General features: G+C 31.2%; 1 protein-coding gene across 1 annotated transcript; it reads right to left on the minus strand.

Annotated features, from left to right (window-relative positions):
* Window positions 1-14,020: 14,020 nt before the first annotated feature.
* On the minus strand, window positions 14,021-15,754 carry LOC131858535 (jasmonate-induced oxygenase 2-like). Its single transcript, XM_059211804.1, has 4 exons — window positions 15,488-15,754; window positions 15,240-15,406; window positions 14,612-14,936; window positions 14,021-14,425 (listed from the first exon to the last, which is right to left on the minus strand). The coding sequence occupies exons 1-4, from the start codon at window positions 15,752-15,754 to the stop codon at window positions 14,138-14,140; spliced, it is 1,047 nt and encodes a 348-aa protein (XP_059067787.1). The 3' UTR covers window positions 14,021-14,137.
* Between the last annotated feature and the right edge of the window lie 1,016 nt (window positions 15,755-16,770).

The following is a 16,770-nucleotide window of genomic DNA, read 5'->3' on the forward strand; positions in this document are numbered from 1 at the left end:
TTCATACACTAAATTGGTTATCAATACATATTCATAAGAATCTAAAGAAGATAGATGATAAGGTCAATAAATCATATAGTGATGAATCACTTTATTTAACTTGTTAAAGCTATTTATGACTTCTGTACTTATGAAATTGAGATGATATGTCCAAGCATTCCAAAAAGAATTTATTTTACCCCCAAAAATATAATAGATTATATATAATATTTTTAGAAAGAAAATTCACAAAATAATATAAAAATGGGATGGTCATTCAATATAGGGTAGGGCTTACCCATTTAGTCAAAATAGATTGTTCTTCTAGACCTCCATTTGAAATACATTCCAATTGGTTGATGTCATTGATGTGGGGAGGGTGCGTGATGGTGGAGAGATAGATCTAGACTTATATTAGTTTTAATCATCTATGTCAATAAAAAATATGAAAATATTTTATTTCTAAGCCAAGTTATGCATTATAAAAAATATACACAAATGGAACACACCTTGTTGTTAGAGTATTCGGGTATTTACTTGATTAATTAAACATTATTTGTTTAATTATTTAAGTTCCCTTTATCTCTTTTACACTTAAGCTAACTTTAGGTGCATATAATTAATTATTATGTGCAAACCTAGGTTTTCCCTTTTAGGGTTTCTTGACCTATTAAAGGTTGAGTTCTTTCTTTTCATTGTATGAAGAAGGATTATTATTGACAATACATTTTGGAGATTATTGAGCTCTCATCTTTTGGAGCAAATTTTTCCTGTGTATTCTTTCCTTCTGTGATTTGTTTCATTGCTTCTCCTTGTAACAGGTTTTTCAGCTTGCAGAGATTATTTGGGCTCTTGTGGTGTTGTATTTTCTCAACTCCTATATGGTATCAAAGCTTCAGATCTGCAGCTACCTGTTCTTGTTTTGAAAATTTTTGGCTTTGGAAGCAGATTGGGGGTTTCAAAAAGTTTTTATGCACCTAGGGTTTGACCTTTTTTTCTGAGCACTTTGGGCCACCAGAGCTCCGCCCGTCCACTACCAAAGCACCATCAGAGTGTCGCTCCCTGGCCACCTCCGCCCAAACAAGCCACCAGACTCCCTTTTTTGGCTTTTTCAAGGGGGGTTTGGTTTTTTGGCTCTATCTTGGGCATACGGAGTCCTTTTTTTGAAAATGAATAGGCATCGGAAAGCTGGTTCTGAGGCTAACCTCATGGTGTTGGTAATTTTTTTCAATTTTGTTGTTTGACTATGGTTTTTTTCCAGTCAAAGTGAGGTCTAGTTTTTGCACTCTGGGAGCCATAGAATGAGCATCTAACCTCTGTTTTTCAAAAAAATTATATTTTTGGAAAGTGTGTGCTGTGTACTTTCTAGCCATCTGAGTTTTATTTCCAGATTCTAGTCCATGCATATTTTATTCAGTTTTTTTCTTTTCAGCACTCTGGTGGATATCGTGGTTGTTTCAGGTCCTGGGATCTTTTCTCTGAGTAGGGTGTCTCTATTTTTGGTTCACTTTTCTATTTCTAGTCTTCTTATCATTGTAGCTTGTATTTATGCAAACACACTAAGATAAAGTGCCATCATGCATTATTTACTCAGAATCTTGCATATCTTGTGTCTTGTTGTACATGCACTATTGATCAAGTGCCATGAGGGGGTTGATGTTTGCCTATTGTTTGCCATCTTCCTTTGTCCAGTGAGTGTTCTTTCCATGACATTCGCCTCATGATGATGTGTCTCAACACCTTTGAGGTTCTTAGTTCTTCGTTATGCAGTTTTTTTTGCTGTCCTTTTCAGTGTTCCTGTCCCTCTCCCACTTCTGCATTATGGGGTGGTTTATCCTGTTGGTTCTACTACTTCCATGGTTCAATTGATCAGCTCTTCAGGCTTTGGTTTCTCATGCCATCTGTATCTTCGATTTCAGTGTTTGCCTTGTTTGCCATCTAATTCGAGTAGTGTCATTTGAGGGCACTCATGAAGATTACAGTCTTCTCTACCTGGTCATGTTCTAGTTCAGTGGAGGTTCTTCAGATCACCAGTTATTCTTCAATAGAGTTTGCAGGTTCTTCATGCTTCAGTGGTATTCTTTTCCATCTCTTTTTGGAGTAGAGTTTTGTTCCCATGTGGTTTTCTCTATTTCTCCAGTTCATAGAGATTTCATTGTATTTGGGTACCTGATCAGGCCTTGTTGTTGGGACCCATATTTATTGCTTTCAGTAGCTGTTCTAGGTTTTAGCTTCTCCCTAAGTCTATCTTAAGGGGGGGTGTTAGAGTATTCGGGTATTTACTTGATTAATTAAACATTATTTGTTTAATTATTTAATTTCCCTTTATCTCTTTTACACTTAAGCTAACTTTAGGTGCATATAATTAATTATTTTAATTAATTATTATGTGCAAACCTAGGTTTTCCCTTTTAGGGTTTCTTGACCTATTAAAGGTTGAGTTCTTTCTTTTCATTGTATGAAGAAGGATTATTATTGACAATACATTTTGGAGATTATTGAGCTCTCATCTTTTGGAGCATATTTTTCTTGTGTATTCTTTCCTTCTGTGATTTGCTTCATTGCTTCTCCTTGTAACAGGTTTTTCAGCTTGCAGAGATTATTTGGGCTCCTATGGTGTTGTATTTTCTCAACTCCTATACTTGCAATCATAACAAGGTGGTCAATTAGTCACTAAGAGGTGGTGACCACACCTAGATAGCCAAACACACACTAAGACAAAACAACCACATATGGACAAGACATAGTGAGAAAGCATACCATTAACATTAAATTGAAACTTAGATGCATATATTACAAATTCATAATAAAATCCTAAGAGTGACACTTAAATCCACCATAAAAATTTAAACTTAAGTCTTCTCAATAAAATCTAAAAATTTTACTAACCACTGCATCACACATTTCACTATCATCATTAAGATTAAAGTTGATGAGCCTTATGCTTGTGCCATGTATGATTGGACATACTTCTTGCTATTTGGACCATTTGTGTAGAAAGCAATTTCATGGCTCTTAAAAACTATACTGGAATAGTTTTCTTTTTCTTTCATCTCTTCTCCAACCTTTGCAACTTCATCATTCATCCTTCTCCCTAAGAGTTCTAGGGCAGGTTTAATGATTGCATGTGGACTAGGTATTTGATTAAAAGTTTATTGTTTTCTTACCTCTACTTGATCAACTATGTTGACTAATAAGGCTCCAGGTGCTGCTATCACAAGAATCCACTTATCATTCTTTCTAATTTAAAGAGCTTTTGAGCTTGCTTCTTGTAGAAGCAATGTGGTTAATCCAATGTTTGAATGTGCATAAAACCTAGCTATATAGCTCTGGGCAACAAGGATAGTGGTTGATGAGCATATTTTGATAAGGTTGCACTATGAATGTTTCCAAATAATTTTCAGGAAGACCCAAATTTAAAGAGAATGCTCCAAATAACCTTTTAACCAATTTGAAGGTCTCCTCACTATAGTTGTGGAGAACCTCTGTATATGTAACAAAAATAAATAAAATGATTATTATTATAAATAGAATAAAATAAATATAATAATTTTGCAAGGATAAAATCTACGCTTAAATGAAAAAGGTGACAAATTTATTAATATTCTTAATTCATCAAGAAAAATTAGATTTAAATGAAAAAGAAAAGGTAATAAATTCATAAGAGAAGGATAAGGATAGGGAAAGGAGGAGGTGATTGTGCATTATGTGAGAATAATAAAGAAGCATTTTTAATTGTAATTAAAATAAAATTATTTAAATAATATTTAAAATGTAAATTTTTTTATGAAAATAAGATAAAGTATATGACATTTATTGCAATTTTTGGTAAAGTTTTAATTTAAATCTTTTGTACATTTTATGTATCATTAATATATTATAATTCAATAATGACTAGCTATAAAAAGAGGAGATAAAATTAGTTTGAATTTTTTTTTATTAGATTATATAAGTTTTTTCTTCATCAACATTTCATATCACATTCCATGTTCTATCATTTGGATGAGCAACTAAGAAATAAAGTTTGATTTTTTCTTCATTGTTTGTTTCCTCATTCCAATGGTAGGTCATAGAGTGTGATCAAACACGTTGATAAAAAAGAGAACTTACATACTCTAATCCAGAGAAATTCAAACTAACATTATAAATAACTACAAAATTTATGTCTTGAAGTAAATGAAAGAAAGGAAATAAATTGCAATATAGAACTTGTACCAAAATAAATACTAAAACGATAGCAATCTCAACTAGCTTATAAATAAACATACAACTACAATTTGTATATAACTAGTTAAATAACTAAAAAAGTTTGAGATTATAAATCTTATCTTAGAAATAAGAGATGATTATATGATATTTCTTTTATAGCATCTCAACAATCAATCAATATTATATAAATATAAGTCAAAATAAAATATTTTGTTAGAGTTCTTAATGATTTTTTTTAGTTGAAAGTTAACATATTATTGAACCTAGACAATCAATTGTAAAACATATTTCAATGGTTTCTTGTGAAAACATTCATTTTTTGCCAAAAATTAATAAATACAATATAGTGCAATGTCGAATGGTAGATTTTTTTCATATCTATGTTCTTTCCATAAAAAAACAAATACAACAATAAGAAAAAGTCCAATGGTAGTTTTTAGAAGAAAAAAAATGAAGTCATTTCTTATTATAATAACAATAAGTTGCAGGCATCTTAAATTAATTTTTGTTGTTGTTTTTGGTTTAGATTGTGTGTATTTTTTATTTACATCAACATTTTGATCTCACTCTCTAATCCATCATAAGGTTGTTTGTTTTTGTTTTTTCCATCAATGTTTAGGATCACACTCTTTGATTTTCTTTGATTTTCATAAAGTATTTCTTTGATTTTCATGATGGTCCATGTCCATGTAAGGTTTAAATGTAATCATTATGCTTGAAACTAGACTAGTTCATTTGCCATCATTGGTAATGTGAAGAGAGTAAAAGAAGGGAACTATTCGTACATGGTCTATTTTCCAAGAGGAACTTGTTACACATTATGGTGATAATTATTAGAATGGTTTAATAGTTAATTTCACAATTGAATATAAATGTTATTATTGGTTGTGAAGGACCCATTAACACCCCAACTAGAGACAAAGGTTTTTATAAATGTAGTTGAAGGCTATGCTAGGGGGGTTGGAGAGAGCAACAACTCCCCACTCCATCCACCTTCTTTTTTTGAATTTTTGTTGGCCCATGGTTTTAGTTCCCATGGTATTATATAAAACCAACCTTTTATATGTGTATATTAATAGACACACATGTATTAGGGGTGGGTTAATGAATTTTATATAGATTTCATAGGTATGCAAGGGCTTAAAAAAGGTTTAAGGGAGAAAGGGTGTTACATATGTACTTTTTTGTAAGGGATCATAATATTGGTGCCTCTCTTTGATGGTAGAATTTTTCTCAAAATATTTTCTCTATGTACATTTAGTGTTGTGTTTATTTATGATGTTAAATTCCTAATTTCTATTTTCTTCCATATAAATCTATTATTGGGTAATCCAATGTTGTCCTAATAGTAATAAGATGTCACAATTTTGAAGAAATAACATAATTTATCTTATTTTATCAAAATTTGATATCAAATCCACTTGTTGTGTTGGGAAGGGGACACATTTCTTGAAGTGTTGAAGTTTTCTTGTTTGTAGTGGGAGTTCATTGTTTGAGAATTTTTGTAGATCCATTATTGTAGACCACAACTTCTAAATCTTGCTTGGATATTGAAAAATTTAATGAAACCAACTATGAGTTGTATAAGTTAACAATGGAGGGCATATTTGGGGAGAATTAATTCAAATGAAAAGAAATCAAATGATGCACTTCATGATGATTGTCTAATAACTTGGATAGAAATTATATATAAATCCTTTATAGGAGTATTAATAGAATATAAATAAAACTCTACTCCAAATACCAATATACAGGTGAAGAACAAACTAGAAACCATAATGGTTTGAGAAAATAATTTACAAGTATAAGAGAGACATGGTGCCCAAATACAAATCCCATATTTCAATTCCCCTATTTGGTCTTGATCTTAAAAACTATACTTAACATATTATCTGTAAATGTCATGTGTTGTAAATGTTATATGTGACTACCCAAAACTAGGAACTTGAATTTGTCTTCATTCCTAATGCATAAAGATTCTCCATGAAATGTGTCCATACTTATCATGTTGTTGGTCAATATTTCACTTTAATCTCCCTTTTAATGCTCTTATAGGCCATAGGAATTTATCAAAGTAACTCCCACAATGATGATCTTACAACTCTACAAGATGTTGACATATGGCCTATGAATGCCATCTCAAGTGAGATGGCATCTTCCTCGTGTGAGGATAATCCACTAAAGATAAAAAAGTTACCACCTCAAATAAGATGTGGGTGCTTCTCACATGAGTTCCAAATGACACTAAAGACATAATAGTAAATGCAAACAAATTATTAAATAAATAAACATTAGGAATGCAAGGTTGAAACATATTTTCCCAACATGTTGCACTCAACATTACAAAATAAAACTTTAGATTTATTTTATAACCTTATCTTTATATATATTTTTTATAATTTAAAATAATGTATAATATATAAAATAAATCTAATAATTCATTCAAGGAGAATTCTTATGGCTCCACCTAATTTGTGGATATCGAAAAGAAGAAAAAATCTATTTCAATGCATAGATAACATAAATTTACCAAGTTCTATTTCATCTTGGAAGCAATGACAAAAAAACATCTTTGAAACATACACAAGAAATCAAATCTTGAAGTTATTCCACTGTAAAGAAATCTCTAGAGAGGGAGATGGTTAGAAGGGTGTAGGTTTTTTTTTTTTTTTTTTAAAAAGAGAAGTGAAAAGAAAATACTTATTTTTCCTATTCATTCCAAATTCTCCGAACCCTTATCTCTTTTTCCTTATTTTTTCATTCATCAAGCTATTTTCCAAAAATGTCATTTTGTGAGAATGGGCATTTAAAAGAAAAATTAATACATTTATTTTTATAAGGAAATGTAATGTAATTAACTTACATTTAATATTTTTCCAATAATCAATGTAGTTAAATTAAGTTCATATTACAATGAAAATTCTATCTGTCATGTGTAAAATATTTTATTTTGAAAGATTAATTAAATTCATATTACTTTTTTCTACCAAACTTAAAATGATGCAATAGACCTAGTTTTCCATTAAAGTGCAAATAATAGTTTTTTTTACTCAAAGTATAATAATTATATAAACACGGTAAACACGTGTTTCAAAATAAATTAAAATTCAATGTGAGAATGTAATGCCCCGCCAGGAAACCCCTAAGGGTTTAAGTTAAAAACACTCAATTAGAGTGTAAATTTTTTTTTTAAATAATAATTAAGAGCGCTAATGAAAAGTTACAATATTAAAGTAGATTGAAGTTATCTCAAAGTTATCTCTAACTGGATAACACAGCGGAAGGCTAAATGATCCTAAGAGGTTTCCCAACGCGATTACATAACCTTACACCTAACTCAACTTGCGTCATTAGATCCATTAAACTGGATATCTTAATTACGAGCTAATGCATAGATCTTGATTATATAAGTGTTCCATGGTTTGACATCTTATAATTTTAGGAAGCGTTCAATTTGCTTTGGGTGGTTAGGAGGCCTTTGATAGGTTATTTATTCAATGCACTTAAATTCATAATTACATTAAGAGGCCTCCAAATAGGTTCCAAGCGTTTAATAAAATGAAATTCATTCATTGGGGTTAAGGTACCCATCCACACTTGACATCTTCCTTAAATGTTAAAAATATGCCTAATGAGACTCATTCATTTAGGGATAAACTGCGACTAATAAAACGAGGATTCCTTCATTAGATTTTAAAATATACACCCACATTTGATATCTTACTTAAGTATTAAAAAGTATGGTTAATAAGAAAATTTCATTCCTTAAGGATTAAACTTCCATTGGTAGAGTGTAGTTCTCTCATTAGGGTTTGAGCATAACCAAACTAAAGATTTACAGATGCTTTATGGAGGATAAATTGTGAGAAGCCATCGAATTCTTTGAAGTTTTAACAATACTACTAGATGGCTAAAATCAATACGTTGAAAATGTATTAGGGCCACATGAGTTCATCCTTTAACTTTAAGATATAGTTAGCAAGATGATATTCATCATTTCGAGATTCGAATATTAAGATCATAGTGACGTCCTTCTATTAAGATTAAAATACAATTGTCTTATTGCACATCTCTTTTTTTTTATAAACGAAGTTAATAGGAGGGAGATACTTTTACTAAGATTTAATGTATCAACATCTAATTGAATCCTTCCCTATTTAGTTCATTTTTTAGCAATCATAAGGAAATTCATTTATTGGGGTTATAAATATGGAAGACTAGTTGAGATAACCCAAATTTTAAAATGAATCTGGTGAGGATCATTGATTATAATTACAACATAAATTACTAAGTATATTCATCCAATATACAACATGAATACCTAGTTGAGTCCACACGATTATCAAATTACTCTGGTGAGGATTATTGGTTATGATTAAAGCGTGAAATAACTTAACAAATTCATCCAATGTAATGAAACATAATGAACATGGCGTGATTCATTTACTAAGGTAAAAAGTAGATATTTATATGATGTGCATCCTTTAGATTTCAATCTAGGAATTGTGACATAAATTTTAACTTTGTTTCCCCCTTGCATTCATTCCATTAACATGCTTATTAACAAATTAATCCAATGAAGTATTCTAGCAAGATTCTTTCCACTATTACAATTTAAATTAACATATTTTAAATACTTTGCCATAATCCTAATTTACAATGTTTTATAAATCTAATTTACTACATTCCTCAAGAAGTCTGATTTTGTGCATTTGATTTAAATTCGTTAATTTTTCCATCATACACTTATGAATAGCAACCATACATGAATAACTTAAAGCATGAAACAAAGGAAACTAAAACACTGCATAACACAGGAATGATCTCGGAGTTCACCCCTAAAGGGCTACATCTCCGGGTCTGCTCAACTGCAAGACCCCTCTGGCATTTAATATAGTTAAGGTTACATATTTACATGTCTTTTACAATCCTGCCTTTTAGGCGATCACAACCATACTACAAATGACCACTTCGGTCAGTAAATACATCTCTGCAAGTTTTCCAACTAAGTTCACATAAATGTAAGCATTTCTCGTCCGTGTATTTTACTTAATCCTTAGATAAACATCCCTGACATGTTGGTCTAGAACTAAGCACTAGTACCCCTCTCTAGCATCACAACTATACCCTATTCAAAAGAAAATATACTTGATAGAAGACTTGAAATTAAAGAAAACACTCCCCATTGAATTATAAATTTCTTGCGTATATATATGAAGCATGTACACGTGAATCCTCAAGTTATCTTTAACCAATTAGAAATGACGCCCACATTTATCCATAATTACTATTTAATATTGTTGTATATATATATATATACAAATCAGAATGTAAAAAAAAAGAGTCAATATATGATTAATAACATATACTTCTACATGAGTTATCTAAATTTCAATATTATATACCCCAAATATTATTTAATACACAAATTAAATAATATTAAATGAGTAAAGAAAGAAAACTAAATTTAAATATTTAAAAAAAACTCCATTTAAAACTGTTATTTATTTTTTTATTATTTTTTTTATTTACTAACTATTATACTGGCAAAACCATTAATAAAATAAATATTTAAAAAAATAAATAATAAAAAAAAAAGGAACAAGTTTTGGGGTTCCCACGTGGACCCCACGTGGGCCCCCCCTTTGGTAGCCCACGCTACCATTGGAAGCTCTGCTACCAAATGGTAGCAGGCCGCTACCCTTGGTAGCGCTGCTACCATTTGGTAGTAGTTCTTCCAGTGGTAGCGCTGCTACCAACTGGTAGCAGTTGCTACCCATGGCAGGTTGATTCCTCCCAGCGTTGGGGGGGGTCACAAAAATATATTTTTTTTTTTAAAAAAAAAATTTTTTAATAACAAAAAAACAGGCAACAAACAGTTCTTTCTGGGCTGTAACAATTTCTTGGGGTTTAACAGATAAAAAAGAATCCAATCCCCCCCAGAAAAACCTAACAATAATTTTATTTTTTTTTGGATTAAAACAGATAAGAAAACCCTTCCCTCTAAAATCCCAAATATTTATTCTCTTTCTACTTTTTTTGTTTCTTCTTTAGAATCAAATCCATGATTCTTAAAATGAGAAATGATAAAAGAAAGCAACATGTAGAGATTTATATATTTTGTTTCCAGAATGTTCAAAGCAATGAAATGGACAATATTCACAACTGGAACATAAAACTCCAATACCCAAATGGTTTTAATCTCCTTATCTACTTTTTTTTTAACAATCTTGCCCCAAAATGACAAGATTCTCAAAAACTCAAATAGAATCTGAGAGTAATCAGCAAAAAAAGAAAACAGCATATCATGAAGAACCAAATCCCTTTTTTTTACATCTATATTTTCTCATTTTATTTAGCAAAGATCAAAGGGAAGAGTAGAATCCTACCTCCAAATGCATTCCGGGAAGAGTTTTGATGATGAGCCCCCAAATCTGCTGCTCTAAAACTCCATCCTTTGTCCAAGATCTCCAATCTTTCTTCCAAAAACCATGTTTTTCCAAAAAAAAATGACCAAAAGCCAAGAACCCCCAAAATGTTTACAAAACTAGGTTAAAAGAGAAACCCTAATTTTGCCCTAATTTTCAATTTCGAAATTAGGCATTTATTTTTAAAATAAAATGGATGAAAATGAAAATGGAAGTCATTCATTTACATTATTTAATACATCTTATTTGCTTTCCTTATTAAAATTAAAATACTTCTATTTCTTATTGCGTTTTAAATTTTAATTTTTCAATATAAATTTTAGGCCTACTTCTTATTTCGAAACTATTGACCCGGGTAAGGCATTTGATTAATTTAATTTTCTAAAAATCAAACTTTTATACTATATCGACTTTACAAGTAAAGAGGAAATAATTTCGTTTAAATAATAATAATTTACCCCTTCTTCTTCCAAAATGTGGAAATGAGTAATTTATTTCTATCTCCCAAATGACTTTAAAATTTTTCCTTTCTAAAACGCATAACTCAGTAAATTCGTTATTTTAAAATTAGCTATTAAATTAAATCGCTATAACATAATAAAGCGACATTTTTAAATAAATGACTAATCTAATGCAAGAGTCTTATTTATTCTAATTTCTCAACTACAAATGCGTAAATGTTACAAATGTGTAAATGAGCACACTAACCCCAGTTAAATACCTTAAGCTTGCTACAATAATAATTTAAAGCAATCTCTTAAATTAATGATTAATCATATAAAGGAAGCTACCCATTTAAATTTCTAAATTACTAATGTGCTCGGCTACTCATAAATTTGAATTTAATACTTAGGATAACAAACCTCACTTACCTCGCGCAAGGCATGCAAATCGAGGGTGTCCTCCAAATCTCTCGACACGCATCCCAATGAAAAGCAAGCCCCACGAATCCACACACGATGCTCACCTAACCATGGCTAAGGCAAGACGAGAGTTATATGACCACCAAATCCGAATTCTAAAGATGAAAGAGGCATACTCAACCTTGCAAATCCCAAAGGAGATGAACCTTGCCCTAAGCGGTGTTGTACCTGCAATCTCCTGTACCCATGAATTCATACAAGCATGCATACACATATACATATTCAATGAAGGCGTTAGCTCAAGATTTATCACAAGGGTTAGGAACAATTACATTTACACGAGAATCGATGCAAAAGCACAATAATAAGTATGCACAGTTATTTATATTATCTAAACTACACATTTCACCATGGTTAACCTACCATTCAAGAATGCCACATAGGAAGTCAATCATGGTCAAACGGGTTTTACAAGTCTAACTAGGGTATGGGCATTACAGAGAAGACATAACAACCACATGCAAAGAACTCACCCTCTTAATGAGTTTGCACATGTGAATTCCATAATCATCATCCATTTGTATTCAAATCTACACAATAATTCATAAGACTCATCTCACATTTAGATTAGTTGAGATAGAGGTTAACTCATGTTTTAACTCATAATGACCATTTAGGTTAACTCTTGTACTTGCATACTCAAGTGAAAATTTAGGTATACCTACTCCACATAATAATAATTGACGCAACACAAATCACCAAATGTGATATAACTCATAACATTATATAAAATCATCACATCTAAAATTGTATATAATATATGATTGGTATGATCTAGGAAACAAGATGCATGTAATTGACAATAATTCATAATGATGAATCAAGTATAATAATCACACTTATATCAAATATAGTGAAAAAAATGAAGTTAAGATATTATAATGAGTCAAACATGTAAAGTAAGAACACATGCATTCTATATTGCAAAGTCAACAATGTGAATGCCAATCTAAAACCTAATCAAGAATACATGATGGTCATACACACATCATATATAATGATAATCGTATAATATCTTGATAAATATTATATAGAACTTTCACAATTGGAATACCTTGGTGGTATAACAAGGCATTACCAAAAAATTTGGTACAATAGATCATAACTCATGTATCTTATAATGCATTGTCAAGCAACTTTATACAATAAATAAAAAAGAAACAAAAAAGCACGTGAGGAATATACACTAGTTTCTTATTAAAAAAACAATATTTATGTTTAACCAAGTTTAACAACACTTATTTGAAGGGTGAAAGTTTAAAACTATGTCACATTTCAAGCCAAATTTTCAGCACATAAAAAATTTAAGGATTTCCAACTAAAAAAAAAATGTGTTTAGGATGCACTTTTCTTGCTTTGTCTATTAGATACATATCCATACCATCAATTTAGTGCCACTTTAAAAAAATATATATTTATACACAATTTTTTATTTTCATTCAAATTAGGTCATCAACACAAAAAACAACACATGTCAATCAATGTCTTCTCAAGTAAAAATACTAAAATTCATTTTTAAAAATATGATTCACTAAAGGAGAGATTTTGTGTCTAGATCTCTCTCAAATAAATTGTTGATACAAAAAGTGGAGGTCCCTCAATATAATTATTTTGTTAGTATGTGATAATTAGACTTGTCATATGGTTTATTTCAGGGGACGAATCTTTATGTATGCTCTTGTTTGGGAGATAACAAGAAGTGTCTAGATTACTTGAGCATGGAATCACCAACACTTATCTTCATACATCAAATTTGTTAAATAAAAACCTATTCCTAAAAAACTAAAGAAGATAGACAATAAGGTCATATGGAACATAGAGTGATGAATCACTTTATTTAACTTGATTCTAGAGATATTTACGAACTTCTCACATATGAAATTGAGATGATATCCAAACATTCCACAAAGTCTTTTTTCTTAAATAACCCAAAACATATAATAGATTATATAATATTTTAAAATATAAAATTTCACTAATAATTTACAAATTGAATGGTCATTTAATATAGGGAAGAGCTTACTTGTTTAGTCTCATTCAAGAGAATAGATTGTTCTTCTCCACCTTCACTTGATATACAATCCTATTGGTCAATGTCATTGAAGTGGAGAGGGTGAGTGATGAAAGAGAGATAGTTTTAGACTTAAATATTAATTTTAATTATCTGTCCAAAAAATATGAAAATAATTTATTTCTAAGACAAGTTATGCATTATGAATTGAAATATACAAAAATGGGAGACACCTTGCACCCATGCAAATGTGAACAACTATTCACTAAGACGTGGTGACCACAACTAGATCGTCAACCATACACACTAAGAGGATACAACTACATATGAACATGTCATGTATTGAGAAAGCATGCTACTTGAACAAATATAGATATTAATATTAAATTATAACTTATATGCATACATTAAAAATCCATAATAAAAGTCTTAAAAATCCATAATAAAAGTCTTAAGAGTGCACTTATAAATCCACCATCAAAACTTAAACTTAAGCATTCTTAACCCAAAAAAAAACCGAAACTTTGACTAACCACTACATGACACTCATTATAATATTATCTATAAGATTAAAGTTTTATGAGCCTTTAAGCCTGCAACATGTATGATTGGACATACTTCTTGCTGTTTGCACCATCTTTGTAGAAAGCAATTTCATGGTTCTTAAAAACAATACTGGTATACTTAGCATTTTCTTTCATCTCTTCTTCAACCTTTGTAGCTTCATTAACTATCCTTCTCCCCAGGAGTTCTGGGGCAGGTTTAATGATGGCATCTGGGGCAGCATCACAAAAAACTGGAATGGATACTCTTGGTTTATCTTTATCAGCCACAACTCTATGTTCAATACTCTTGTATCTCCCATTACTGATGATCTGATATCACTCCCAAAAAACACCACAACTAGGCTATGTAAGAATTTTATGGGCATGTCACAACTAGAAACAGTAAACTTATAGAAAGATTAACACCTAAGAATTCATAATCTAAGTTATCTTCATGTGTGTAATACAAATTCTTTCCATCTACTATGTATTTGAGTAAAAACTTTCTTTTCTTACCTCTATTTGATCAGCTATATTGACTAATAAAGCTCCAGGTGCTGCTAACACAGGAATCCACTTATCATTCTTTCTAATCTGAAGGGCTTTAGAGCCAGTTTCTTGTAGAAGCAATGTGACCATGCCAATGTCTGAATGTGCATAAAACCCAGCTGTGAGTTCTGGTTCAGGGCAGCGAGGGTAGTAATTGATGAGCATATTTTGATAAGGTTGCACAATGAATGTTTCCAGATAATTTTGAGGAAGTCCCAAGTTTAAAGAGAATGCTCCCAATAAACTTTTAGTCAATTTTAAGGTCTCCTCGCTAAAATTGTAGACAACCTCTCTATATAACAAAAATACATGAAATGATAAGCATTACAAATATAATTAAATAAAATAATATGTTAGTAGTAAAAACATAAGGTGATAAATTTATAATCATTATTATTAAAGAAAATTTAAGTTTAAATCAAGTATCTAATGAAGATGGATATTTCAAAATGGTTCTGGTTATGGGGGATTATTTAATTATAAATCCTATAAAAATAGAAATACAAATGTTACAAATAACCCCACAAGCTCTATGCAAAGCTGCAAGTATCTTAAAAGCTTGAAGCAATGTTTATACCATGTCTAAAACTGTTACCTGAAATCAGAAGGATCAGAAGGCCAATAAGCATAATCTCTTCTGGAGTGAGGCTGTAGAAAAAGATAGACAAAGTCTCTCCAATCTCTGGTTGCACCCTCCCTTGCTATATACTTACTCCCATACCCCTGAGTGATCAAACCAGGCAAGGCAGCATAAGCTTGTTTCTATTCCACACTCAGACCAAAGAAAGCCTTGCTCACATTCATCATGGCCTCCATAAGAGACTCTGGAATCCCATGATTCACAATCTGAAAGAAACCCCACTCCTCACAGGCATAAGCCAGCTGCTTCAACACCTTTTCTCTCTCAACACTCCCCTCACAACAGTTGAGGCCTTGCAAGTCTATGACAGGGACTTGCTCTTCTCCATACTCACTTGGAGTAGGAGATGTGAAACGTTCTTCTCGAGGCCTGATAAACTTTTCAGGGATGCTTGTGATCCCTTTCTCTACCAATATCTCCACTGCATCAACTCTGGGCTTAGTAACACAGACCATCTCTGCACTTGCCATTTGTTAAAACACTTATTCCCACTATCACAAATCTCCTATATCTAAGCAGGGATATGCCTGCATGTCTATATATATTCATGGAAACCCTAAAAATATTACTTAAAATGTCCACTCTGTGATGTAATTCACAATAAACTATCTTGGCAAGTGGGTTTCACAGACAGGAAGCATCCGTCCAGCATAGATTAGGAAAGGTACATTTATATATTGCAGTGTGTTTCATGTGTTATGGTGAAATCAATATTGCTGACATCTGTTATCTTGGTCTGCTCTGTTTGGACTTCCTTTCTGTTGTGAAATCAATATTGCTGACATGCGTTATCTTGTTCTGCTCTCTTTGGACTTCCTTTCTGTTCAGGTGCTCAGAAGTGTGATTTTCTCTGTTCATCTTTTAATTATATGTAATATAGTTTTTAAATCTTAATAAGATACTATTCATACAAAAAATAATGACCGACATTTTAGAATAGGAAAGATACGTTTGGATTTATAGTTCATCATTTTGAATAATTTCGACTTATTTCGAATGGTTTTTAAAGTGTGCTAAGCATTAGGAGGACTAGGTGATTGAGCAGAGTCATCACTGAAGACTTTTTGTTCTACAACAGCTTTGATGCTTTGAAGCATGAGGCTTGCCAAAAGTGGTCAAGTTGAGGGATTTGAGGGTAATCAACAACTAAAATGGATTTACCTTTATCCCTAGAGTGGGTTGAGGGAATAGTGATGTCAATTTTAATTAGGTCTCAATAGGTTTTTCTTAAACAAGAATTTTAGGAGATTGATTGGGCTTTTGTTTGGGTAAGAATACTTTTGAAATAGGGGAGGAGGATTAACTTTAAAATTTTGGGTCAATTAAGATTACGTTAATGATTCTAGTGATAAATTGTGGATAGTGGTTTTAATTAGTTCAAAACAATTCTATTAGTATATGATTCCTTGATAGAGTGGTGAGATAAATTTGCACAATACAACATTGTGAACTAAGTTTTCAAGAGAACTACAAAGGAAGAAAAGAT

This window comes from Cryptomeria japonica, chromosome 9 (genome assembly GCF_030272615.1).
Source record: "Cryptomeria japonica chromosome 9, Sugi_1.0, whole genome shotgun sequence".
Taxonomy (NCBI): domain Eukaryota; kingdom Viridiplantae; phylum Streptophyta; class Pinopsida; order Cupressales; family Cupressaceae; genus Cryptomeria; species Cryptomeria japonica.